We start from the raw sequence: 25,323 nt of genomic DNA on the forward strand, positions 1-25,323 counted from the left end.
CCTAAGTCTTCACAAGGTTGTCACACACTGTTGCTGGTATGTTGGCCCATTCCTCCAAGCAGATCTCCTCTAGAGCAGTGATATTTTGGGGCTGTCGCTGGGCAACACGGACTTTCAACTCCCTCCCAAAGGTTTTCTATAGGGTTGAGATCTGGAGACTGGCTAGACCACTCCAGGACCTTTAAAATGCTTCTTACGAAGCCACTCCTTCGTTGCTCGGGAGGTGTGTTTGGGATCATTGTCATGCTGAAAGACCCAGCCACGTTTCATCTTCAATGCCCTTGCTGATGGGAGATGGTTTGCACTCAAAATCTCACGATACATGGTCTCATTCATTCTTTCATGTACACGGATCAGTTGTCCTGTTCCCTTTGCAGAGAAACAGCCCCAAAGCATGATGTTGCCACCCCCATGCTTCACAGTAGTTATGGTGTTCATTGGTTGTAGCTCAGCATATTCTCTCCTCCAAACATGACGAGTTGTGTTTCTACCAAACAGTTCTACTTTGGTTTCATCTGACTATATGACATTCTCCTAATTCTCTCTGTCTCTCTGTCTCTGTCTCTCTCTCATAAAAATTATCCTACTATTCCTGAATTTTAGCATCCCCCCTACCTTCGTATCGTAGAGGAACGTTACATGACAGATTGGTTAAATCAGACCAACATAGCACTCCCATTCCCCGCATTACATTTCTAGGTCCCCCCAACTATGGCTCTTTCCAGTGCCTTTCTTGCACTCAATGCACTAGTATGATAAAGGGAAAACATTGAGAACATGTTGTCAGATGTGGACTAATTGATTCCAGCTTAATTAAATGTAGTAATGATTTTTATAGATGGATATATAGATTGTGACGTGGGTTTCTTCAGGGTGAAGCGTTTGCCTGAACAGAATCCTTTTTATAGGCATTCGAGTGACACACAGGGAATTACTTGGGAAACCCACGTCACAAGTGGGTGAAACATGTCGGTGTGTGTGCCTACACATGCCCTCTGCCGATAGCCAACCTGGGCTTTTCATCAACCTTTAGCCCTCATCCTGTCTCCGCAAACTGGAAATCCACGAACGACTGAAAACTGGAAGTAGATGTCCAGGCAGCCCCATGCCGGTTTTGCGTGGATGACACCCTGTGTGTGTCACCAGGACTAGGAATACAGAGATTTACATCCTGCATACCCGTGGACCCCTGCAAAGGATTCTGGATTCGCCACCTTGTCGCTGCAATTGAGAACCAATTCAATATCTAAACGGTGAGTCTTTTTCAAGCTGGTATATCCAGCAAGCAACCACAGCCTGAACACTTTTTGAGGCTTTGTGATTTGACTCAGCTCATGGAAACATGGTGCTGAATGATTAACCACTTGACAACTGGGCACTTAAACCCCCTTCCTAACCAGACCAGTTTCCGGTGCTCCCACACTTTGAATAACAATTACTCAGTCATGCAACACTGTACCCTTATGAAATTTTTGGCCTTTTTTTCACACAAATAGAGCTTTCTTTTGGTGGCATTTAATCACCTCTGGGTTTTTTATTTTTTGTGCTATTAATGAAAAAAGACCGAAAATTCTTAAAAAAAAAAAATAAATTTTTTCTTTGTTTCCGTTTTTATAAAATTTTGTAAATTAAGAATTTTTCTTAAATTTTGGCCAAATTTTATACTCATACATATCTTTGGTAAAAAATAATCCAAATCGTATAATATTTGGTCTGTGTGAAAGTTAGAGTCCACAAGCTATGGTGCCAATCACTGAAAATTGATCACACCTGAAGTACTGACGGTCTATCTCATTTCTTGAGACCCTAACAAGCCAGGAAAGTAGAAATACCCCCCAAATGACCCCTTTTTTGGAAAGTAGACATTCCAAGGTATTTAGAAAGGGGCATGGTGAGTTTTTTGAAGTTGTAACTTTTTCCCACAATTCTTTGCAAAATCAAGGGTGTGGTTGTATTTTTTTTTTTTTTCACAAGTGTCATATCAGGTTATTTCTCACACACAGCATATGCATACCACAAATTACACCCCAAAATTAAATTCTACTACTCCTCCTGAGTATGGCGATACCACATGTGTGAGACTTTTACACAGCCTGGTCACATACAGAGGCCCAACTTGTAGGGCGCACCATCAGGCATTCTAGGGGCATACATTTCAAATCCAATTTGACTACCTTTTACACATTGAGGCACTGTAGTGGCATGAATGCGAACTGATGTGGCATGGATAAGCCGTGGATGGCTGGGTGGGTATGGCTGGATGAGTGTGGCTGAGGATGGCTGGATGAGTGTTGCTGAGAATGAGTGTTGCTGAACATGGCTGGATGAGTGTGTATTGATGAGTATGGATGGGATGGAAGAGTATTTTTGAGCATTGATGGATGAGTATTTCTGAGGATGGGATGGATGAGTATTTCTGAGCATGGATGGCAGAGTATATCTGAGCATGGATTGGATGGCTGGAATGGGCACAGATGAGCGCGGTGGGCATTACACATCCAGCCCACAGCGCCTACTGTACCCGATCTCTCCCCTTGCACTGTACCAATAGGTACATTTGACGGAGCGATCACGTGGTAAACGGCCGCTATCAGCGTACATTTACCGTGATGACCTCCGTACCCGGCAGTCAAGGATATTCCTGGGTGCGCCCTCCCAGAATAAGCCAACCGCGCTGTAGCCATCTTTCGGCTATGGCTTGGTCGGCATGTGGTTAACAGGCTCACTGTGGATCTTTTGTTTCTCCTTGACTCAAGTCGCATTTCTACATCACTGCCTGCTGCATTCCACTATTCTACCATCTCTGATTGATGGTGCTACACCAAGAAACCAAACCTGCCTTGTTCACTAATGGCAGGGATTCCTTCCAGTCAAAATTGCATTTATTTGTCTGTGATAATTGATGCCTTTTTCAATACTGTAGATACCTAATGCAGCAGCTTTAAAGGCATATAGGGAGTCTGGAGATCCATGGTTAAGCATACGGATACCGGTCTGTGCTACCAAGGTTTCCCAGAACTCCCCTCGCCTAACGTACATAAGCATTATATGTTAAGCCACACTAAATAACTTGAGGTGATTGACACGTGTGGATGACTTGGATATGGCTGAGCTCATGGGCATGTGTTTTTAAGTGACAACGTTGTCAGTTTTTACCATGTGCATTTTCCTTGTAATGAAAATTTTTTTTTTTCTACGAATTGTTCTAATAGTTGTATCAGGTCAAACCGCAGTTTGTTCCTTTTCTTTCATCAAAAGGGTCCTATTCCCACTCCCCTTTTTATTGTTACTCTCCTGTGCCCTGTGATGTACTCCAAGAAGGAGATTTTTACAGGGAAGTAAAAAAAAAAACCCCATTTCACCTTCATGTATTCAAGCCTCTACTGGAAAATTTGAATTCTTTCAGAAAGATAGACATTTCTGAACAGGCGCTACCATATGAAGTAATCTAGTGCCTGATAGTATTGATATAATTGTATTGTCTGCAACTTTTGTTTTTAACAAATCTAATTTTATTTTGTCACTTGTTGCAGGTCTCTTTTATTACCTTTGGTTTCATCAGTGTCATGCTGGCTATCATTTTGGCTGTGATTCGTCCAGAACTTGTTCTCGCCTATGTTGGGACACACTTCTGGGTGGGATTTCCGGTAAGTGTAATGTGCACAATAGATATCAAGAAACCAATACTGGGGAGAAAAAAAAATATTTTATGTGTTTAACGGAAATGGCTAAAAAGCTGTTGCATACCACATGTGAACCCAGTCTGTAAACCTCTCATTTCCTACCTGTGGCCCTTTTGGTACTTACTGTGCAGCCCATTGCAGACCCCAGTAAAAAAAGTAGAAACCTTAATTTTCAAAGAGGCTGTATGAATGATCTGTAGTACACACGCAGAACACATCCCCTGTCTTTTTTCTGTATCAAGTTTCCTGTCTCCAACAACACATGTAGCATGTCTGCATAAACTAGGAAAAAAACTGTCCCCCTTACCTGGTGGAAGCCGAGCTGAGAAAGGGGTTTCTCCTGCATCTCTGGTTCAACAACCCTAGAGGTGGAGACCGGTAACGTGGGGACACAGAATGGTATGAGGGCCAAAGTTTCAGGCAGTGTCGGATGTGTGGGTCACATGACTGTAATCGACAGTGCAGGAACCAGATGTGGGAGCAGAACAACATCCAAGCAGGAGATCAGAGCATAGCTAAGATGATGCCAAGGACTAGTGACAACCAGGCAGTAAGGTATGTAGTCAAGCAGCAATGACCATGGTCCGGTTACAAACCAAGATTAGTAACTGCTGGGCAGCGAAATACAGAATTGGAAGGCAGAAAGTATTCCAAACACAGCTTGGGGTAATAACTGGAAGACCAGATCCAGGGTCAGGTCAGGGGGCAAGCTGGGTCAAAAACAAAAATGCAAAACAGCATAGTGCTGAATGAGCATACATGTCTGTGAAACTCTGCACACTCATCCTCTCATACTGAAACATACTAGACCTTCCTTTATAAACTGCTCCGGCTATCATCAAACTCTGCAATGTTCAAATTTACCACTAACCAAAAAAGTAACCTAATTATGCAAGACTTGTATTAATAGACCATGGGTCTACATTCAGGTTATTAGACACTGGCAAAGAATTGCTAGGGCCACCCCTAGTTCACATTCATAACCACACTCAGTTCACACTCATGCCCACTTTTTGAGACTCCAGTGTTTTGCTAGTATCCTTCAGGAGATTGGCCTCATTTTCCTATGGAGAAGTATTTCTACAGTGCCTTGCAAAAGTATTCACCCCCCTAGGCTTTTTACCTATTTTGTTACATCACAGCCTTTAGTTTAATGTTTTTTTAATCTGAATTATATGTGTTGAATCAGAACACAATAGTCTAAGTTGAAGTAAAATTAGAAAAATATATACATAAAACTATTTTTCAGAAATTTAAAACTGAAAATTGGCATGAGCGTATGTATTCACCTCTTTTGTTATGAAGCCCATAAAAAGCTCTGGTGCAACCAATTACCTTCAGAAGTCACATAATTAGTGAAATGATGTCCGTATGCTGGATAGAGTTGGGCTTTATGGCAGAGTGGCCAGAAGAAAGCCATTACTTTCAGCAAAAAACAAAATGGCATGTTTCGAGTTCGTGAAAAGGCATGTGGGATACTCCGAAAATGTATGGAGGAAGGTGCTCTGGTCTGAGACAAAAATTTTTAACTTTTTGGCCATCAAAGAAAACGCTATGTCTGGTGCACACCCAACACCTTACATAACCCAAAGCACACCATCCCCACAGAGAAAACTGGTGGTGGCAGCATCATGCTGTGGGGATGTTTTTCAGCAGTCAGGACTGGGAAACTGGTCAGAGTTGAGGGAAAGATGAATGGTGCTAAATACAGGGATATTCTTGAGCAAAACCTGTACCACTCTGTGTGATTTGAGGCTAGGACGGAGGTTCACCTTCCAGCAGGACAATGAACCCAAACACACTGCTAAATGAACACTTGAGTAGTTTAAGGGGAAACATGTAAATGTGTTGGAATGGCCTAGTCACAAAGCCCAGACCTTAATCCAATAGAAAATCTGTGGTCAGACTTAAAGATTACTGTTCACGCGCAAACCATGCAACTTGAAGGAGCTGGAGCAGTTTTGCAAGGAGGAATGGGCAAAAATCTCAGTGGTAATGTGGCAAGCTCATAGAGACTTAAATGTTGTGCATTTTATGCACAATATTTAGAAGCTTATGTCACACATCACCCACTCTTCTAACCACTTGAAGACAAAGCCCTTTCTGACGCTTTTTGTTTACATGAAAAAATTATTTTTTTTTGCAAGAAAATTACTTTGAACCCCCAAACATTATATATTTTTTTAAAGCAAATGCCCTACAGATTAAAATGGTGGGTGTTTCATTTTTTTTTTTTTTTCACACAGTATTTGCGCAGCGATTTTTCAAACGCATTTTTTGGGGAAAAAACACACTTTTTTAAATTTTAATGCACTAAAACACACTATATTGCCCAAATGTTTGATGAAATAAAAAAGATGGCCGAGTACATGGATACCAAACATGACATGCTTTAAAATTGCGCACAAACGTGCAGTGGCGACAAACTAAATACATTTTTAAAAGCCTTTAAATGCCTTTACAGGTTACCACTTTAGATTTACAGAGGAGGTCTACTGCTAAAATTACTGCCCTCGATCTGACCTTCACAGTGACACCTCACATGCATGGTGCAATTGCTGTTTACATTTGACGCCAGACCGACGCTTGCGTTCGCCTTTGCGCGAGAGCAGGGGGGCACAGGGGTGCTTTTTTTTTTTTTTTTTTTTTTTTTTTTTCCCTTTTTATTATTTTTTTGCTTTTTTATCTTATTTTTAAACTGTTCCTTTCATTTTATTTATTTATTTTTTTAATCATTTTTATTATCTCAGGGAATGTAAATATCCCCCATGATAGCAATAGGTAGTGACAGGTACTCTTTTTTTTGAAAAAATTGGGGTCTATTAGACCCTAGATCTCTCCTCTGCCCTCAAAGCATCTGACCACACCAAGTGCGGTGTGATAAAATGCTTTCCCAATTTCCCAATGGCGCTGTTTACATCCGGCGAAATCTAAGTCATGAAATGCTCGTAGCTTCCGGTTTCATAGGCCATAGAGATGTTTGGAGCCACTCTGGTCTCTGATCAGCTCTATGGTCAGCTGGCTAAATCACCGGCTGCATTCTCAGGTTCCCTGTTGAGACAGGAGAGCCAGAGAAAAACACGGAAGACGGTGGGGGGGGCATTCCCTCCCACTGCTTGTAAAAGCAGTCTAGAGGCTAATTAGCCACTAGGATTGCTTTTACATGAAAGCTGACCGCTGGCTGAAAAGAATGATACCAAGATGATACCTAAACCTGCAGGCATCATTCTGGTATAACCACTCAAAGTCGTGAATGGCGTACCTGAAGACAAAAAAAGGTTAACAATAAAACACAGTAAACGGTAAAGTATAAAAAATTGCATACCTGAAAAGCAAACATGATAAAACATAATAACAATAAAACATTGCAGAATAGAATACAATAAAAAAGAGCAGAACAATAGAGAGAATAGAGAGAGGGAGAGTACAATAAAACAACTATTTTTTTTTTTATTTTATATATTTTTACACTTTTTTTCTTGTAACTAACTTTTATAACTGTAACCAGTTCCAGGTTCGGGTCACTCAAAATGCGATGGCATCTTGGGAGACCCTGTGAAAGTGTGCCTAGTCTGTGGAATGCTGTACCCTATACTAATACTCAACTAGTGAATGGTAGCGTTCAAAACATTCACCAATGCAAAGACCAGGATTGTCAGGACAGGAGGGACAATAATAGCGAGTGTCACGCCTATATCCGCGCTTGCTGCAGACACAACATCTTTTTTGGGGGGGTTCGCTGGGTAGGAGTACTCGGGAGGACATAAAGAAAATGCCTCTCATGCAGCCGACTGCATTTGGTTGGGGATGTGAATGGGGGAAGTACGGGTGCTGCAGAAGTGGTGGGTTCCCAATTAGGATTGGCGAATGCAGCAGGAAGGGCACTATGGGCACGACGGGCCTGTGTTTGTCTTCTTGGTGGCAGCGGGACACTACTTGTGCTTGCCACCTCACCAGCTTGAACTGCACTTATGGGACTCGCCACGTCACCAAGTGTTACTGCAGTGCTGGTTTGACTACGACCGGGATGTACTAGGCCTCTGGTGCTTGCCAGTTCACCAAAATGCTACCAAAAAAACTGTTAGCGATCGCAGGGATCAGGCCTGACTCTGCGAACGCTGCAGTTATGCGTTTAGTGTTTTGTAAGTGACAGTGATCGATCGATACTGCACTTGGCTGGGCTGGGCGGAGGGGCAAAACGCAGGTGCTAGCAGGTATCTGGGCTGATCCCCCTAACACTGCGTTTTTGGGAACCCTAAACTGCTGGGGACGCTAGTATAGATCTGATCGGATCAGATACTATACCACTAAGGGAGGTGTACGGTGCGTGCGTGGGTGTTAGCGGTACTGCCGCTAATCTGACGCTGCCTGGGGCTGGTGCTTGCCAGTTCACCAAAATGCTACCAAAAAACTGTTAGCGATCGCAGGGATCAGGCCTGACTCTGCAAACGCTGCAGTTATGTGTTTAGTGTTTTGCAAGTGACAGTGATCGATCGATACTGCACTTGGGTGGGCTGGGCCGGGCGGAGGGGCAAAACGCAGGTGCTAGCAGGTATCTGGGCTGATCCCGCTAACACTGCGTTTTTGGGAACCCTAAACTGCTGGGGACGCTAGTATAGATCTGATCGGATCAGATATTGATCCGTTCAGATACTATACCACTAAGGGAGGCGTATGCTGCGCGCGTGGGTGTTAGCGGTACTGGCGCTAATCTGACGCTGCCTGGGGCGACGCATATCACCGCCGGGCGATCAGGGGGCTAAACCTTTATTCGGTAATAAACGGCGGGCGCCCTGACACTATAAAAAATAAACAAACTAACAAGTGTCACCCGTAACGGTTATACGGTGATCAGTGGTGAAAGGGTTAACTAGGGGGCAATCAAGGGGTTAAAACATTTATTAGATAGTATATGGGGGTCCCTGACGTTATAAAACGCTGACGGCGAACCTTAATATTTAGGTCTCTAATTAGCGTCACAAGTGACACTAATACAGCGATCAGAAAAATGATCGCTTAGCGACACTGGTGACGGGGTGATCAAGGGGTTAAAACTTTATTAGGGGGGTATCCTAGACCTAAAAGGGGCTAACACTAACTGTCCCACCACAGTAACTGTCACAAACTGACACCATGCAGTAATCAGAAAAAAAACAAAAAAACAAACAAAACACTGCTTGGTGTCAGTGTGACGGGGGGGGGAGGGGTGATTGGGGGGGGGGGGGATCGGGGGTGTTTTGTGTGCCTGGCATGTTCTACTGTGAGGTGTAGTGTTTGTGCACTCACTCACATGTCTTCTTTCCTCGGCGCCGGAACGGAAAATACCGAGCCGAGGAGAGATGACATCATTTCCTTTGCTGCTGTTTAGCATACAGCAGCAAAGGAATGTTCTGATTGGCCGGCAGCGATCGCGAGGGGGGGGGGGCCACGAACGGATGGCCTCCCCCTCACCTCCGATCGCCGGGGGACAAAAGAGGACCGCCTCGGGCACCTGGGGGGGGGGGTCCGATCAGACCCCCCACCCACGGGAGGCAAATCACGTGTATGTACGTGATTCTGCCTGCCCGTGCCGCCTTGCCGACGTACATCGGCGTGAGGTGGTCCTCAAGTGGTTAAAACAATTTCAGCTTTGTTTTGTGTTAATGTGCTAGAGAATGTAATTTGTGAAGTTTGTAGACCAGTGGTGGTCAACTTGAAATTTAGACGACCTCCTCAGGGCCGCACAATAGCGGTGCATTTTTGCACCTCAACACCCAAAAATGTTGGTCCTGTGGAATTTTTTGCAGGGTACGCAATGCACACTGATATATATATATATATAGTGGTGATTACTATCAAAGAACAGTAAACAAAGACTCTCTAAAAGGACAGGAGAAAATACCGAAGCGAGGGGCCTTCAAAGTCCTCAATAGAGGAGGGCGGGGAAAATCTCTATACATTCGCCACCCTACCCCTATAGGGGATACCCCATCTCATCCAGTCAAGGTCTCCACATTCCCTCAAATTTCCTATAATTTCCTTGCTTGATATATATCACTCTCTCATTACCAACTATTGAGTTATTAGTCTCAACCCAGTTCTCCACAGTCGGGGGGGTTGTGAGCCTGCCATTTTTGTGCAATTCATTTTCTCGTCTGGAATAGGCATCTTAACACTTCAGTAGTGTCATTCGACTCTACCCCCCTCTATGCCCTGCAGTAGGCAGGTCTTGGCCATCGGTTCTATTACAGTCTTAAAAAATTTTATTTATCCTATCTACTATTTCTGCCCAGTATCTAAATAGCTTTGGGCATTTCCATACCATATGGATAAAGTCCCCTGATGCCCTGCACCTGGGGCAGTGGTCGTTTTTGTCTCCACCCAAGTTTGAGTATTTTTTTTTTTTTTTTTTTTTTTTTTTTTTTTTTTAGGGGTGTGATATACCCTATGTGTTAGGAACAGGTGGGAAACCTTCTGCGAGGGGGGAAAAAGACCAGTGTTCCTTGTTTCAAGATCCTATCCCATTCTTCTGTGGTTATTGCTCTTAGAAGGTCCTGTTCTATTTATTGTTCTAGCTTGCAATATGGCATATATCTCAGAAATTAGTCCTTTAGATGTATCTGAATTAATTTTTGCAAGAGTGGGGATCTGGGTCCATTCAATTATCTGTGACCTAAACTGCGCCTGGATGGCATGTCTAATTTGGAGATATTTAAAAAATGAGTTTTATGGTATATTAAAATCCAGTTTTAAAGCTAAAAATGATTTCATAGTGCAGTGAAAGTTAACTCCTCCAAGTACTTTCCTCACACACTTCAAAGACCTTCTGGTAGGTTAATTGGCTCCTGTCTAAAATGGTGCTTTGTGTGTATATGAATGTGTGAGGGACCTTAGATTGTATGCTTCTTGAGGGCAGGGACTAATATGAATGTACAGTATATACATATGTAAAGTGTTGGGTAAATTGTTGGCGCTATGTAAATGACTGAACCTTAGGGAACACTGTCACTTGTATTGTGGCCGTTATTCAGTCTGGCCTTGACCAGCTTCTGGTCACAAGTTCCCCCTAAGGGACAGGTTTCTGCTTTATTCATCCTTTTCCAGAAGTCTTTTCCCCTGTAATCCTATCAATCCCACAATCTGAACTCGTGTATCACCTTAGGATCTCAATCTGGAGCTCTGTCCTTCAGATACCCCCTTTTTGAATTAAAGACATTCATTTTGGAAGACCTAACATGCAAGACTGCCTTCCTAGTTGCCATTACATCCGTTGGGCATGTTTCTGAATTTGTGGCTCTCCCCTAATAGAAGCATTTTTTCTGCTTTTAGAACGGGATGCTGTGGTCTTCAGAGCAAAAACCACCTTCCCTTTTTTTTTTGTTTTTTTTTTGTTTCCCTCCGGTGGTCTCTTCTTTCCACCTCATTGAGGGCATTGTCCTCCCTTTTGCCCTGGTCTGCTCCAAAACATGACAAGAAAGTTGGTTTACACTGTTCACAAGACTGAGTTCCTCCTTTGTTCTGCCAGTAGGTCTCTGCAGAGAGCATCCCACTTCCAGCTCCACCATTGCCAGGTGGATCAGGCAACTTATTTCCAGGACTTAGGCCCTTAAGGAAAGGGCTTTTACTTTTCCCCATAAGAGCTCATTTCTCCAGGGTGGTTGTGTCTTGGGCTTTGCAGCATTGGGCGTCTGTATGCCAGATTTTCAAGGCTAACACATGGTCCTCTGTTCATATGTTCTGCCAGGTGAATGTTCAGGCTTCAGCTGAAGCAAGCTTCAACCGCAAGGTGCTTCAAGCTGTTATGAGCGCTTTTTGAGGTTTTTAAAACTTGTGTTTCTTTGTGGTGCTGTTGGCAGTTATGTTTTGATATATTGCTGCCCACCTCTACTTTACTGCTTGTGGATATCCCATAGTCTTGTACTATAAGTTTTTAAAATAGGAATTTTGACTTGTCTGTGTATGTAGGAGTGGTTAGGGGTCCCGAGTGTGCATGAAGGGTGACCTAGCAAGTGTTTTTTTTTTTTTTTTTTTTTTGTCAGTATTCACTCACCTGAAGCTAAGCCTAACCCATGGTCTAGGAAAAGATGTTGTGTACTTTACTACAGGATAAGAATTTACACTAATATATTAAAATAAAAAATATATATATATATATATATATATATATATATATATATATATATATATATATATATATAGAAGGAGCTTAGTGGTTTGTGACCCAGTTGGAGTTTCCCCTTATTTTCTGTTCTTGTGAGCACATGGCAGGGTTTATTTTCTGTATATGCATCTCAAGTGTGTGTTTGTTGTGGTGTGTGGGTTTTTTTTTTTTTTTTTTTTTTATACTATATGGCTTGTACCTGTAAAACATGAGTCTAGAGCAGGGTTCTTCAAACTGTTCATTTCCAAGGGCCACATCATAAATTTTACACATACTCACGGGCCGAAAAAAAATTATAAATCCACAGCAGCGGAATAGAATAAAATTTGCCACGGCTGGATGGTGTGCCTGTATCCTACTCCTGCAGCTAAATGCTGCAGCTGCATGCAGTGGGTCGAACTTCTAGTGTGCCTAGGGCCTTACATATGTGCCCCCATCAGAGTCTCTCACATTTATGTCCCCATCACTCATCAGTGTTTTCCTGCAAATTGGTGTCCCTATCACCCATCAGAGGATCCATGCAAACTGGTGTCTCCATTGGCGCCCCTCCGCACATTTATGTGCCCATTGGAGCCCCCCACACACATTTGTGTCTCCCTGTACATTTGTGTTACCCTCAGAGCCCCCCCCCCCCACAACTGTGCCCCCATCACAGCCATCAACCACCCCTCCCCCACACACTTGTCCCTTTCAGTGCCATAAACATAACTCCTCCGACGCACACTCTCTCAACTGTGTCCCCTTCAGTGCCATACCCCCCAACACAGATCAACTCTACAACACCCCCCCAACTGTCCACAACAGAGCCAATAAATCCCCATGCTGCACATTTGTTTCCTCCCTATCAGCTTCTCCATACTTTACCGCTGTACAGTGTGCCTAAAGTGCAGACCTTCTGCACCTCCCAATCTCGGCTCCCGCCCCGCTGTTACACAAGTACACTGTATGCAAAATCACAGTGCTAAAGTGCACTGATGTAAACAGCAGGGTGGGAGCCGAGAGGTGAAGCCGGTCTGCACTGAAATGTCTTTGGTTGAGGCTGGGTGCCAGAAGCGGTTGCAGGACCTGTGCAGGGGTGAGTATGCATCACAGGTTTCGCAAACCTGACAAAGCTTTGGCAGAGACCATCCCTGCAGCAAGTCTGATGACTCTAGCTGCGGGCCGCTAAAAACGTCCTAGCGGGCCGTACTTTGGAGACCCCTGGTCTAGAGGATAATTGGAGCAGTGTGCAGGAGGGCATGTAATACTGTTTTTAAGACTCCAACTGTGGCTGGTGTGTGAGTGCCGCAGTCTAATTCACCAAGGTGCTGCCAGTAACCAGTATTTTACTCTTTTAAGGTCTTTGCAACATTTCTAAACCAAAAAAGTCCATGTGTTGCAGCTTACCAGTCCTTAGGTGTGGTAGCTACGTTAGTTTTAATTTTTCTTGCTAAGAACATTTTTCAGCAAGTGTACAAATATTGCCCAAATTGCTGTATCCTTGCCACTACCAATAAGCTGAAAAAGCACAAACAATCCTAATTTCTTGTGTAAATTACTAGTCCTATCAGCCTGCAACATAGTTGAACAAAGGGAGACCTGTTTGAAGTTCTACAGCACATGACTCCCTCCATAGATACAGGGGAGAAGTTAGTATAGCCACAAAGGGACAGGATGTTATTCACAGAATTACCAGGTGAAAGGAGGGAAAGCCTGGAAAAAAAAGACAAATGCACTAGTGTCTAGTAGCTGCAATATGTTATTCTCACCTTCCTTCTATGTGGTGAAAACACCGGTGCTTGGCGATTTGGCCTAGTACCATCATACATGTTAGGGGAGAGGATCATGGGCTTTGTGTAAGCTCCAACTAGAGTGACAAGGAGCTTACATTGGGAAAGGCTTCCTTTCCACACAACCAGTGGAAGAGTGGAAGGAGGGCAAGTGTGTGCTGTTGGGCTGGTGTTCAATTTAACCTGTTTCTTTGTCCTGTGTGGCTGTTTTACCAATGCAGTAGAAAACCCCTTACAAGGACACCGTAAAGATTTTGCACTGCATTTGGCAAAAACCCTGAAGCCCTCCAGGTGTTTGGGTTGTGCTTAGCCCACACAGGGGAGACCTATTCGAGGTGTTCACTGTTTTTATGGTCTCGGCTTGTCTGTATTCTTAAATATACTTGTAGATTATTGTAGGTCTCTTACTATTATTAAAATGCTATAATATTTTTTTGTCTCCTAACAGTTCCTTGTTGCTGGCGCACTGAATGTTTTGGCTTACAAATATCCCAATGCATTATGGGTAAGTGCAATCATTAGGTTTTCCCTGGTTACCATGTTGATCAGTGCTGTTATACACCACATATGTCCATATTAGGGCTGAAACAACTGATCGAAAATTTTCATAATCGATTAATCGGCCAGTAACATAATGGAGTTAAAAAAACTAAAATAAGCCCTTTATAGTCCAAAAAGACCAAATAATCGCTACTGTAAATTACTTTCACAGTTCTACAGTAAAAAAATTAACCCCTTACAGTAGAGATATTATATATATAATTTTTTTGTACTATAAAGGGTTAATTTTAGTGTGTGTGTGTGTGTGTGTGTGTGTGTGTGTGTGTGTGTGTTTTTTTTTTCCTTGTTTTTTTTTTTAACCCCATTATGTTACTAAACGTCTTAGACCTGTTCACATCCATGTTTTATTTGGTGCTTTTTGCAGAAACTCACTACAGTTCATTTACATATTTTCCTATGGGACATGTTCACATCTATGCTTTTTTTCAGCCGCTGTGTATTTGGAAAGGGTCAAGGACTTTTTTTTTGTTTAACGCAAAACAGTGCTTTGGTTCAATATACTTCAATGGAGAAACTGCAGAAAAGCATGTAATGCGTTTTTGTAGCAATTTGTGTTTTTTATCTGCCCAACAACAAATTGGCCAAATGTAAAAATGCAAATCGCAGCAGAATCACGCGCGCACAAATCAAAAAGCACTGCAGAAACAGATCAAAAGCAAACATAGGTGTGTACCGAGCCTTATGCTGGCCACATGGATCAATTTTCAGACGAGAATATTCAGACGAAAAATCTTTGTACCTTCGCTGAATGAAAAGAATGTTTGAAATTTTCACTTGTTTTTAACATTGTTTTTAAAACGAATTTAATTTCTGAACGAAAACCACATACAATGTCTGAAAATTCCTTTGACCAAGAAGTTTTCTATTTCTAAATTTTCCCATCACTGTGGTTGAAAATGAACGTCGATTTGACCCCACTAACGATTAGAAAATTGAACAAACGTTCTTAAAATGAGGCACATTGTATTTTAAGGTGCATGCAAAAACATACGGTCTACAAAAAAAAGTTAACGGAAGCAAAACAGTGAGTTTAGTTGAACTTTATTCTACTATTTAACAATACACTCACATTATTTTTTAATCAATCTTCTCCCACAAATCCATCAAAGTCCTCATCTTCTGTGTCTGAATTGAACAGCTGGGCAATTTCGCCAACAAACATGCCGGGTTCCCTCTCATCATTGTCGGAGTCAGTCTCGTTGCCAGGTGGCTGTTCAGCAATGATGCCGGCTTTCTCAAAAGCTCGGACAACAGTTAAAGCAGATGCCTTAGCCCAGGCATCCACAATCTATTCCCATATAGTGGCGTAACTCGCCCGGCGGTGCCTCCCAGTCTTGGTAAAGGTGTGTTTGCCGTCTGTCATCCATCGCTCCCACGCCACTCACAACTTCACTTTGAACGCCCTGTTTACACCAATGTCCAGCGGTTGGAGTTCTTTTGTTAATCCTCCCGGAATGATAGCAAGCGCCGAATTCATTTGCTTCACTTGGTTTTTCACAGTAACGGTGAGATGGGCACGCATGGGGTCATAGATCAACAGGGGCGGTGATGCGTGAAAAAAAAACACCCGGTCTCTCTACATACACCTCTCTCATTTTCTCCTTGTCCACCCACCCCTTTGAGTGGCCTTAACAATGACTCCGGCTGGAAACGCTTCTTTTGGCAGCGTCTTCCTCTTAAAAATGACCATAGGTGGTGGTTTCAGTCCATTACCGTGGCAACAAAGAACAGTGAAAGCCGACTTCTCATGCCCCGTGGTGCGTATCGATACCGTGCTGGTCCCCTATTTCTCCACAGTATGGTTCACGGGGATGTCAAAAGTGAGGGGGACCTCGTCCATGTGTGTGATGTGGTTGGGCTGGATCTTTTTGTCGGTAATCTTGTTACTGCAGTAGGTGCGGAAGGTGGCCAGCTTTTCTTTGTAATCCGCTGGCAGTTGCTGCGCCACGGTAGACAGTTCAACCCCCCCCCCCCCCCCCCCAAATGACCCCATTTTGGAAAGTAGACACCCCAAGCTATTTGCTGAGTGGCATGTCGAGTCCATGGAATATTTTATATTGTGACACAAGTTGCGGGATTTTTCTTCTAATCCCCTTGTGGAGGCTTCCATTTGTGGAAGGACATTTTATGGTTACACAACCTATTACATAGCTATAATCTTTTTATATGGATTATAAACTGAAGGACTTATGAATAAATGGTTGTGGAACGAATCCTATGAGTTTCCATTATTTCTTATGGGGAAATTCTTTGATATACGAGTGCTTTTGCATGTTTCCGGAATGAATTATGCTCGCAATCCAATGTTTTACTCAATATTTTCTGAAAGCAGAGGCTCTGTAGCATAAAAAGATTGTAGTTGCAAATTTTTATGTCACGTGATATTCACGCAACTGTTGAATGCAAATTTGCAGAAAAAAAGTAATGTATTTTAGTGCAAACAAACACTATAATCATTTTTTGGTAAAATTATAAAAGATGAGGTTGCGTCAAGTAAATGGATACCCAACATGCCAAGTTTAAAAATTGCATTCACCTGTGATAGCGCCAAAAATAATGCGAAAAAAATTGCATAAGTGACGCTTTTACAGTTCATCAGTTTAGAGTTAACCAGGAGATCTTGTGCTAGAATTATTGCACTCTGACTTTCACAGAGAGATGTCACACAGGTGTTGTGACCGCAGTCTACAAATGCGTGCGCACCCTGGGTGTGCGTTTGCATATGTGTGCAGGGCAACAGGAGTTTTTCTATGCATTTGTTTTTATACATTTTATTTTTAGTTTTTAATTTTATATTTATTTTTTTTTCTTGAGTGCTATTACAAGGGGTTGCTATTACAAGCTTGGTTAGATGTGTCCCCTGGCTGTAATGGCTGGGAAACAGTGGATCTGAAACCAGAAGTGACAAAATCATTGTCTCTTCTGGTTTCATTGTTTACATTTGAGATCAAGGCATGATTTGCCTCTGTCTCACAACTCTCCCCTGTGAAGCCGGCAGTTGTGGTCCAGGGCTGAAATTACAAAAATAACACAAGGGGGCGCCAGCTGGGTGCAGCATCAATTGGTTTATTACGATTAAAAAGCCAAGTGCAAACTCGCAGAAATATAAAGTTATCTGTAGCCGTGCCACATTGGATGTAAGCCGTCCACCAGAGGAGCCACTTGTGACAGAAAACAGCATGTAGTCAGTGAGGAAGCAAAGTCCAATGTTCCAGGAGGTGATACCATACCATTACCATAGCAACCAGCCCGCCCCAGGTGCGACATCACATCCGGTCTTGTGTCCTACAGTAGCTCTCCTCACCTCCTGGAACATTGGACCTGGTTTCCTCACTGACTACACGCGGTTTGCAATAAAATCTTTGATTTTGTATTTGTGAGTTAGCATTTGGCTAGCATTTTTAATCATAATAAACCCATTGATGGTGCACTTAGCTGGCACCCCCTTGTGTTCCTTTTTTGGTCCGATGCTGCACCTGTCTCCCTCTGGCTCTAACACTGAGAACCGAATGATCAACCGCTGCAGATCATTCGGTTTTGACAGCTCCCTGGAGCAGAGAGCTGCTGATTGGGGCCCCGGGCTGTGGAGGGGGTGGGAGCGGCTTGCTGAGATGTTGAGCCAGGTGTCGATTTAGGTATGTGGGCGGATCCCAACTTTATTGTCGCAACCTTACCCGAGCCTGGACCAGCTCTGTGACCTCTGTGAAGCCCGCTGTCTGCTGAAAATGGGTCACAGGAATGCAGAATGAACTGCACTCCTGTGATCCCACAGGATAATTACAGCCAAATGAGCTTTGGCTGTACTTCTCCTCCTTCTTTTAAAGGGTCACTCTTTTTGGATGTACAGGTTAGGGCTGGGAAAAAAAATCGATTTTAAATCTTGAATCGAGTTGAGAGGTCAAATCGATTCAAAATTTAAGCAAATCGATTTTTTTAGATTTTTTTTTTTTATTTTTTTTTCACCGCGCCGGTCCCGAGGCGCTGCGGGCATGAGTTTTTTTTTTTAGGCGAGGCCACGGCTTCGGCTTAGTCCGCGGCTACGGCCGGACGCCGTGGACTAGGCTGAAGCCGCGGCCTCGCCTTAAAACTCATGCCCGCTGCGCCTCCGGACCGGCGCGGACACCGCGCCGGGCCTGAAGAGCTGCGGGCAAGGAGTTTTTAGGTGAGGCCGCGACTTCGGCCTAGTCCGCGAGGCCGGGCACCGCGGACTAGGCCGAAGCCGTGGCCTCGCCTAAAAGCTCATGCCCGCAGCGCCTCAGGACTGGCGCGGTTTCCAAAAAAGAAAAACTCGATTAGAATCGTGAATCGAGTTTTTTTTTTTTTTTTTTTTTTTTTTTTTTTTTTTAAGGAAATCTCCCAGCCCTAGTACAGGTGCATCTCATGAAATTAGAATATCGTAAAAGTTAATTAATTTCATTAATTTAATTCAAAAAGTGAAACTCCTTTATTTTATATAGATGCGTTACACACAGAGTGATTGATATATTTCAAGCATTTCTTTCTTTTAATTTTGATGATGGCTTACAGCTAGTGAAAACCCTAAATTCAGTATCTCCGAAAATTAAAATATTACTTAAGACCAATAAAAACAAAAGGTTTTTAATACAGGAATGTTGGCTTACTGAAAAGTATGTACAGTATAGTATGCACTCAATACTTGGTCAGGGCTCCTTTTGCATGAATTACTGCATCAATGTAGTGTGGAATTGGATGCAATCAGCCTGTGGCTCCACTGAGTTGTTATGGAAGCCCAGGGTGCTTTGATAGCGGCCTTCAGCTCGTCTGCATTGTTGTGTCTGGTGTCTCATTTTCCTCTTGACAGAAGCCATTTATTATTAAACCGTGTTTACTCTTTTTAAATCATAATGACAAACGGGAACCACCCAAATTACTCTGATCTAAAGTTTACAAACCCCAGTTCTTAATACCATGTATTGCCCCTTTTAACATCAATAACAGCTTGAAGTCTTTTGTGGTATTTGTGGATGAGGCTCTTTATCTTAGATGGTAAAGCTGCCCATGCCTCTTGGCAAAAAGTCTCCAGTTCCTGTAAATTCTTGGGCAGCCTTGCATGAACTGTACATTTGACATCTCTCCAGAGTGGCTCAATGATATTGAGATCAGAAGACTGAGATGGCCACTCCAGAATCTTCTCTTTATTCTGCTGTTGCCAATGACAGGTCGACTTGGTGTTTTGGCTCATTGTCATGTTGGAATGTCCAAGTACGTCCAATGCGCAGCTTCCTGGCTGATGAATGCAAATGTTCCTCCAGTATTTTTTGATAACATACTGCATTCATTTTGGCATCAACTTTAACCAAATTTCCTGTGCCTTTGTAGCTCACACATACTCAAAACATCAGCGATCCACCTCCGTGTTTCACAGTACGAATGGTGTACTTTTTATCATGGGCCTTGTTGACTCCCCTCCAAAGGTAGCGTTTATGGCCAAAAAGCTTTTGGTCTTATTGCTCCAAATGACTGTGCCAGAAGGTTTGAGGCTTGTCTCTGTGCGGTTTGGTGTATTATAAGCGGGATACTTTGTGCATTTGCGTAGTAATGGCTTTCTTCTGGCGACTCGACCATGCAGCCCATCTTTCTTCAAGTGCCTCCTTATTGTGCATCTTGAAACAGCCACACCACATGTTTTCAGAGAGTCCTGTATTTCACCTGAAGTTATTTGTGGGTTTTCCTTTACATCCCGAATAATTTTCCTGGCAGTTGTGGCTGAAATTTTAGTTGGTCTACCTGACCGTGGTTTGGTTTCAACTGAACCACTAATTTTCCACTTCTTGATTAGAGTTTGCCAATCAGCAGTGTTAATTCTCAATTCCTTGGATATCTTTTTATATCTCTTTCCTGTTTTATACAGTTCAACTACCTTTTCCTGCAGATCCTTTGACAATTCTTTTGCTTTCCCCATGACTCAGAATCCAGAAACAACAGTGCAGCACTGGATGAAATTTGCAAGGGTTTGTCAGGAGTTCAGAAGCTCATTGACCTTTAATACACACTAATTACAAGCAAACGGATCACAGGTGTGGATGGTTGCCTTTTCAATAGCAATTTAAATCCCTTTGTGTCAACTTGTGTGCATGTTTTCAGGCCAAAATCACCAGGGTATGTAAACTTTTGATCAGGGTCATTTGGGTAGTTTCTATTGTCATTATGATTTAAAAAGGGCAAACATGATTGATAATAAATGGTTTCAGCCAAACACGAATGAAAAGTTTTTCATCTTCTGGCCAAGAAATCATAAATTCTGCCAGGGTATGTAAACTTATGAGCACAACTGTGTGTAATGTATTATTTAAATAAATCGTTATATATATATATATATATATTTTTTTTTTTTTTTTGTCTCTCACATAGATGGTCCTTTCCTTCATTTCTCTGTTGGCCTGCTTGGCAGTGTCTATCACTGGCATAGTCTTTGCTGCCAATGACATCAGTAGCTTCTCCTGGAGGAACAACATGGCTGATGTATGTGATAACCTTCGCCGAAAACAAAACCGCTATTACTACGCAACTACGCCTCCATACTACAGAGACAACAGCTATGACTATGATACTGACTGGAATTTGCAGAGATGCAAGATCGGATTTCAAGAATACAAGGTGCGACCCTGTCTGCTTCTGCTTGAACTGTACATGGGGTGAAAGATGTTTAACCTTCCAATGATTCTCCTAACGATTAAAGCTTTTGCAGCTGGTGAACGTTATTGCTTATTGCTTGTTACAAGGCGTATGTATGCCTTAGGCGGGGTTCACACTGGTACAACACGACAGTCGTACGATTGGATCCGACTTTGCCCTGCGACTTGACATCCATCCGACTTCAATGAACGGTGATCCGACTTTGATCCTGACAATGCAGGCAATTTGTGGGGGAACTCCAGATCGCTTGCTCGTCCCCACCCCCTTTCCTGACCTGCCGGGCTGTATGATCGGATAAAGGTCTGGTATGGATTGGGGGGGGGGGGGGGAGACTCCACTCCAAATGTAAAAAAAAAAAAAAATAAAAAACTGGCATGGGTTACCCCTCCAAGAGCATACCAGGCCCTTCGGTCTGGTATGGATTTTAGGGGAACCCCCCACGCCAAAAAACAGTGTGGGGTCCCCCCCGAAATCCATACCAGACCCTTATCCGAGCACACAGCCCGGCAGGTTAGGAAAGGGGGTGGGGACGAACGAGCGCCCTTGCACCCCACCCCAAAGCACCTTGCCTCCATGTTGATGGGTACAAGGACCTCTTCCTGACAACCATGGCCATTTGTTGTCGGGGTCTGCAGGTGGCTTATCCGAATCTGGAAGCCCCCTTTAACAAGGGGGTCCCCATATCCCAGCCTCCCACCCTATGTGAATGAAAGTGTTAAAAATAAAACACAGTACACAGGTTTTTAAAGTCCTTTATTAAGACAACTCCGGCGGCTCTTCCGATTTCTTCTCCCCTCTTCTGCCTCCTCCACTGACATCTACTGCCTCTGCCAGTTCTTCTCCGCTGATGTCTTCTAGCCCTCTCCGGTTCTTCTCCCTCTGTTCTTCTCCCTCTGTTCTTCTTCCGATGTTAACTCGATGCTCTTTCTCTTAGGTGCACGGTGTTCCACTACTTATATTGGTCACCGGGTGATGTCCCATCATGGCCAGGCGGTGACATCAAGGGGTGGGGCCTCCAAATGATGTCACCCGGTGACCCCGCCCCATGCCAATATAAGTGGTGGCACACCGTGCACCTAACAGAGAGGGAGAGAGCGTTGAGTCAACATCGGAAGAACCACCGAGGGAGAGGACGCGGTAGAGGTAGATGACAGCGGACAGAGGGAGAAGAACCGGAGAGGGCTAGAAGACGTCAGCAGAGAGTGGAGAAGAACCAGCAGGAGAGCGGAGAAGAAATCAGAAGAGACACCGAAGCTGTCTTAATAAATTACATTAAAAACCTGTGTACTGCGTTTTATTTTTGACACTTTTCCTGACCTGCCAGGCTGCATGCTTGGATAAGGGTCTGGTATAAATCTTGGGGGGGGGGGGGGGGGACCCCGTGCCGTTTTTCAGCGTGGGGGGTTCCCCTTATAATCCATACCAGACTGAAGGATGTGGTATGTTCTTGGAGGGGGACCCCATGGGGTGTTTTTTTTTTATACATTTGGTGTGGAGTTCCCCTTCAAGATCATCAGAGCACAAGTGGCATGCCGAAGTCGGATCAGTTAAGACCATGATCGGACTTTAATCCGAATTCAGTGATACGCAACGGGCTGAAGTACGATCAAAGTCGGACCAAAGTCAGTGAGCTCCCAATGTCAGAGTGTTTGTTGTACCAGTGTGTACCTGGACTTAGTAGTAGGGGTTGAAATCACAAGGGCTCTGTACAGCTGCCACAATAGTGCCTGCCTAGGATTTCTCTGAACACAAAGGGGTTGATTTGCTAAAATTTGAGCATGTAAAATCTATTGCAGCTGCGCATGGTAGCCAATCATCTGCGTCTAACTCCAGGTTGTTCAATTAAACTTTGACCAAAAAAAAAAACACCTGGAAGCTGATTGGTTTCTATGTTGAGATGCACCAGATTTTGCACTCTAGTTTTAGTAAATCAACCCCAAAGGCTCTACCCCTTGAACACACTTTTCCTAATTCTATTCACACTCTAACTTTAAAATGGTGCTCAAGCTAAAACTTTTTTAGGTTTGGATAAATTATGGAAGGGTGAGAGAGTCTGTGTTTGGTTTTTAAGCTGTCTGTGTCCCAGCTGGGGAGATCTCTCCTTTCTTCCTTTTGTGAATCTGGAATATGAACAGAAGTAAAAAAAAAAAAAAAAAAAAAAAAAAAAAAAAAACCCTGACCAAGGCTGTAGCCCTTTTCCACTTTATCTAAAAAAAAATTGAAGTAATACTAGCTAGGGTTTTAAACAGTTTTTTTCTCAGGCAGTAATAATTGAATACAGTTCCTGTAGTTGAGTATGACTGAATATCTTAACAGTTGGTTTGATGGCTTTCCTCTTTTTTGCACAGAACTTGCTGTTAGGCTTGGTCATTATGTCCTTGCTGATGATGATCTGGGGCATCTGTGTTTCCGCTATAACTCTGATCTACAGACTGAAGGTGTTTTTCAAAGCCTGCAAATGTGAGGTAAGTAGTGACATGCTACTTGGTTACTGCTAGAGTCAAGCAGATATTAAAATGGCAGGTCCAGATTTGAGATTGGATATTTACAGACCAACACTACTTTTAAAGTAAAAAAAAAAAAAAAAACCTCCATAGACATAAAAAGTACTAGAGCTAGTATGTGGGTTCCCAGCCTTCTCTGGGATTCATTATTGAAGTGTAGCCTGCCCTGCCTTTGCACCCCTTTTCAATCTTGTGCTTACATGTCCCATATTCAGCGTGATATCACCAAGAAGGACAAACGGCCACTTATCAATATCTTCTGAGCCAGGCCCACACGTGCATTGAGCACACTCCGCTCAATTTTATGGAGAGTTTGTGTTCCATAGGAGTGCAACAGTGCACATGTGGGTCCAGGTCTGGAGATTTGACAAGTGACTGTGCAATCATGTTGAGAGGCTGGGCAAGCCACAATGAAAATGCAGCAAAGTTGCAGTTCTACTTTTGATAGTTGGTAATGTCTGTATACTAATTTAGCCAATAGGGAAGCAGTATACCATCTTATAGGGTCACTAGCTGAACTACTCAATTGGGTAAATAAAAATGCTAAAACCAGGCTGCCAGTGGAAATGTCTGCAGTGACTATTGGAAAAGGCTTGTGGCAGAGCAGGGACTGTTGATACAAAATATACTTCTGTATTTTCATAATGACAATATTTAACAGGTAGACATCATATGTGTATTTTATTTTTTTTATTTTTCTTGTCTCACAGAAAGTTGAAGAGAATGATGATCCTCTGCTGTCACCAAACCCTACCCAAGACATTATTATTGCTTGAGGACGATGGTGTGATCTATATTTTACACAGGCTTATTTCAGCTTCCTAAAGATACTAAATGCAAAGATAATCTAAATCATGTACTGAGCGAAATGAGCAAGCTGTCATTGCTGGCCACCTTTCAGTAATGCTAGTTGCCTGGCTGTTTTGGCTTTTAGAGCTTTAAGTTGCTGACCTGGAACAATCAAGTCAGAAAAGTCAGAGTGAATTCAAGACCCCTAATCCGCATCCTTGTCCTGGCTCAGTGAAAACATAGAAGCCACTGGATTAGCATGACAGCCAGGGAAGTAAATCTCATTATGTTTTCCTTTTTTAAAGTGGTCTTAAATAGAACCTGTCACCTTTCCCACTCTTTTTTTGCTAGCCAGACCTTCCATCCCTGAGACTCCTCTTAGCACACTCCCTTCTTCTATGTTCCTCCATTGGAAATCTTTGCTTCTAGGTAGATATGGGGCAGCAGTTGACCTTTCGTTCCTCTTAGGATGCAGAGTTTGTGCCTGAGTGGCTAATCATTGGTCTGGGACACTTTTCACATAATTGGGGAGCTGGTCCTGAATGGGAACTATGACAGATTCTCCTTAATAGACTGCGGCCTGTGTTGGGCAATAATTCCCTTTTTTATCTTTTGCGTTTTCAGTTTGTGACACACTAGCTGAGACATTAGCCCTGTGTCCACTTTGATTGACAGTTTATACTCCGCTCATAATCCTTTTGCAGTTTCACGAAATATCTTTATGACTTAATATGATTTTATAGAATGTAATGTTCACAAACTCACGTGTAATTTAGGTTTACCTTTTTCCTATGTAAACATGATTATCTTTCAGTAATAATTTCTGTGATGGTATCTTGCCACTGTCGCAATAAAGAAATATATTGTTACTTCTGCATCAGCCAGTCTTTGTAATGCTTTGTTATTCCATATGGCATTGAATAACTGAAGTAAAGTATTTTTACTAGTGAGCACTTATTTTAACATTGCAGAGGACAACCTGCCTAAGACTGCCTAGGCTTTTTTGTTTTGCATAGAATAAGGAAAGGTTCGCCCCATTATGTTCTTTTTGCTGTCTGTTTTCTCTCTTGTTGGAGAGACTTGTCGTCACTTCTTTCACACAGACCCTTCCAAAATGCTGGGGTTTTTACTCACTGTTGGTACGGATTTATTTCTATTTTATTTTTTGTTTTTAACACAACTGACAATTTATCAATGTGTCTCCCAGTTATGTGATCACC

The 25,323-nt window shown here is 43.0% G+C and overlaps 1 protein-coding gene across 1 annotated transcript in view; it reads left to right on the top strand.

Annotated features, from left to right (window-relative positions):
• Positions 1–24,983, top strand: part of TMEM176B (transmembrane protein 176B) — a 51,605-nt gene extending 26,622 nt beyond the window's left edge. Inside the window, exons 3-7 of the mRNA XM_073596996.1 lie at positions 3,534–3,647; positions 14,041–14,097; positions 20,526–20,771; positions 23,159–23,275; positions 24,025–24,983. Coding sequence (XP_073453097.1) covers positions 3,534–3,647; positions 14,041–14,097; positions 20,526–20,771; positions 23,159–23,275; positions 24,025–24,090 — 600 coding nt within the window. The 3' untranslated portion in view covers positions 24,091–24,983. The remainder of the gene's footprint in view (positions 1–3,533; positions 3,648–14,040; positions 14,098–20,525; positions 20,772–23,158; positions 23,276–24,024) is intronic.
• Positions 24,984–25,323: the final 340 nt, after the last annotated feature.

The sequence above is a fragment of the Aquarana catesbeiana genome, linkage group LG08 (genome assembly GCF_042186555.1).
Source record: "Aquarana catesbeiana isolate 2022-GZ linkage group LG08, ASM4218655v1, whole genome shotgun sequence".
In the NCBI taxonomy this organism is placed as follows: domain Eukaryota; kingdom Metazoa; phylum Chordata; class Amphibia; order Anura; family Ranidae; genus Aquarana; species Aquarana catesbeiana.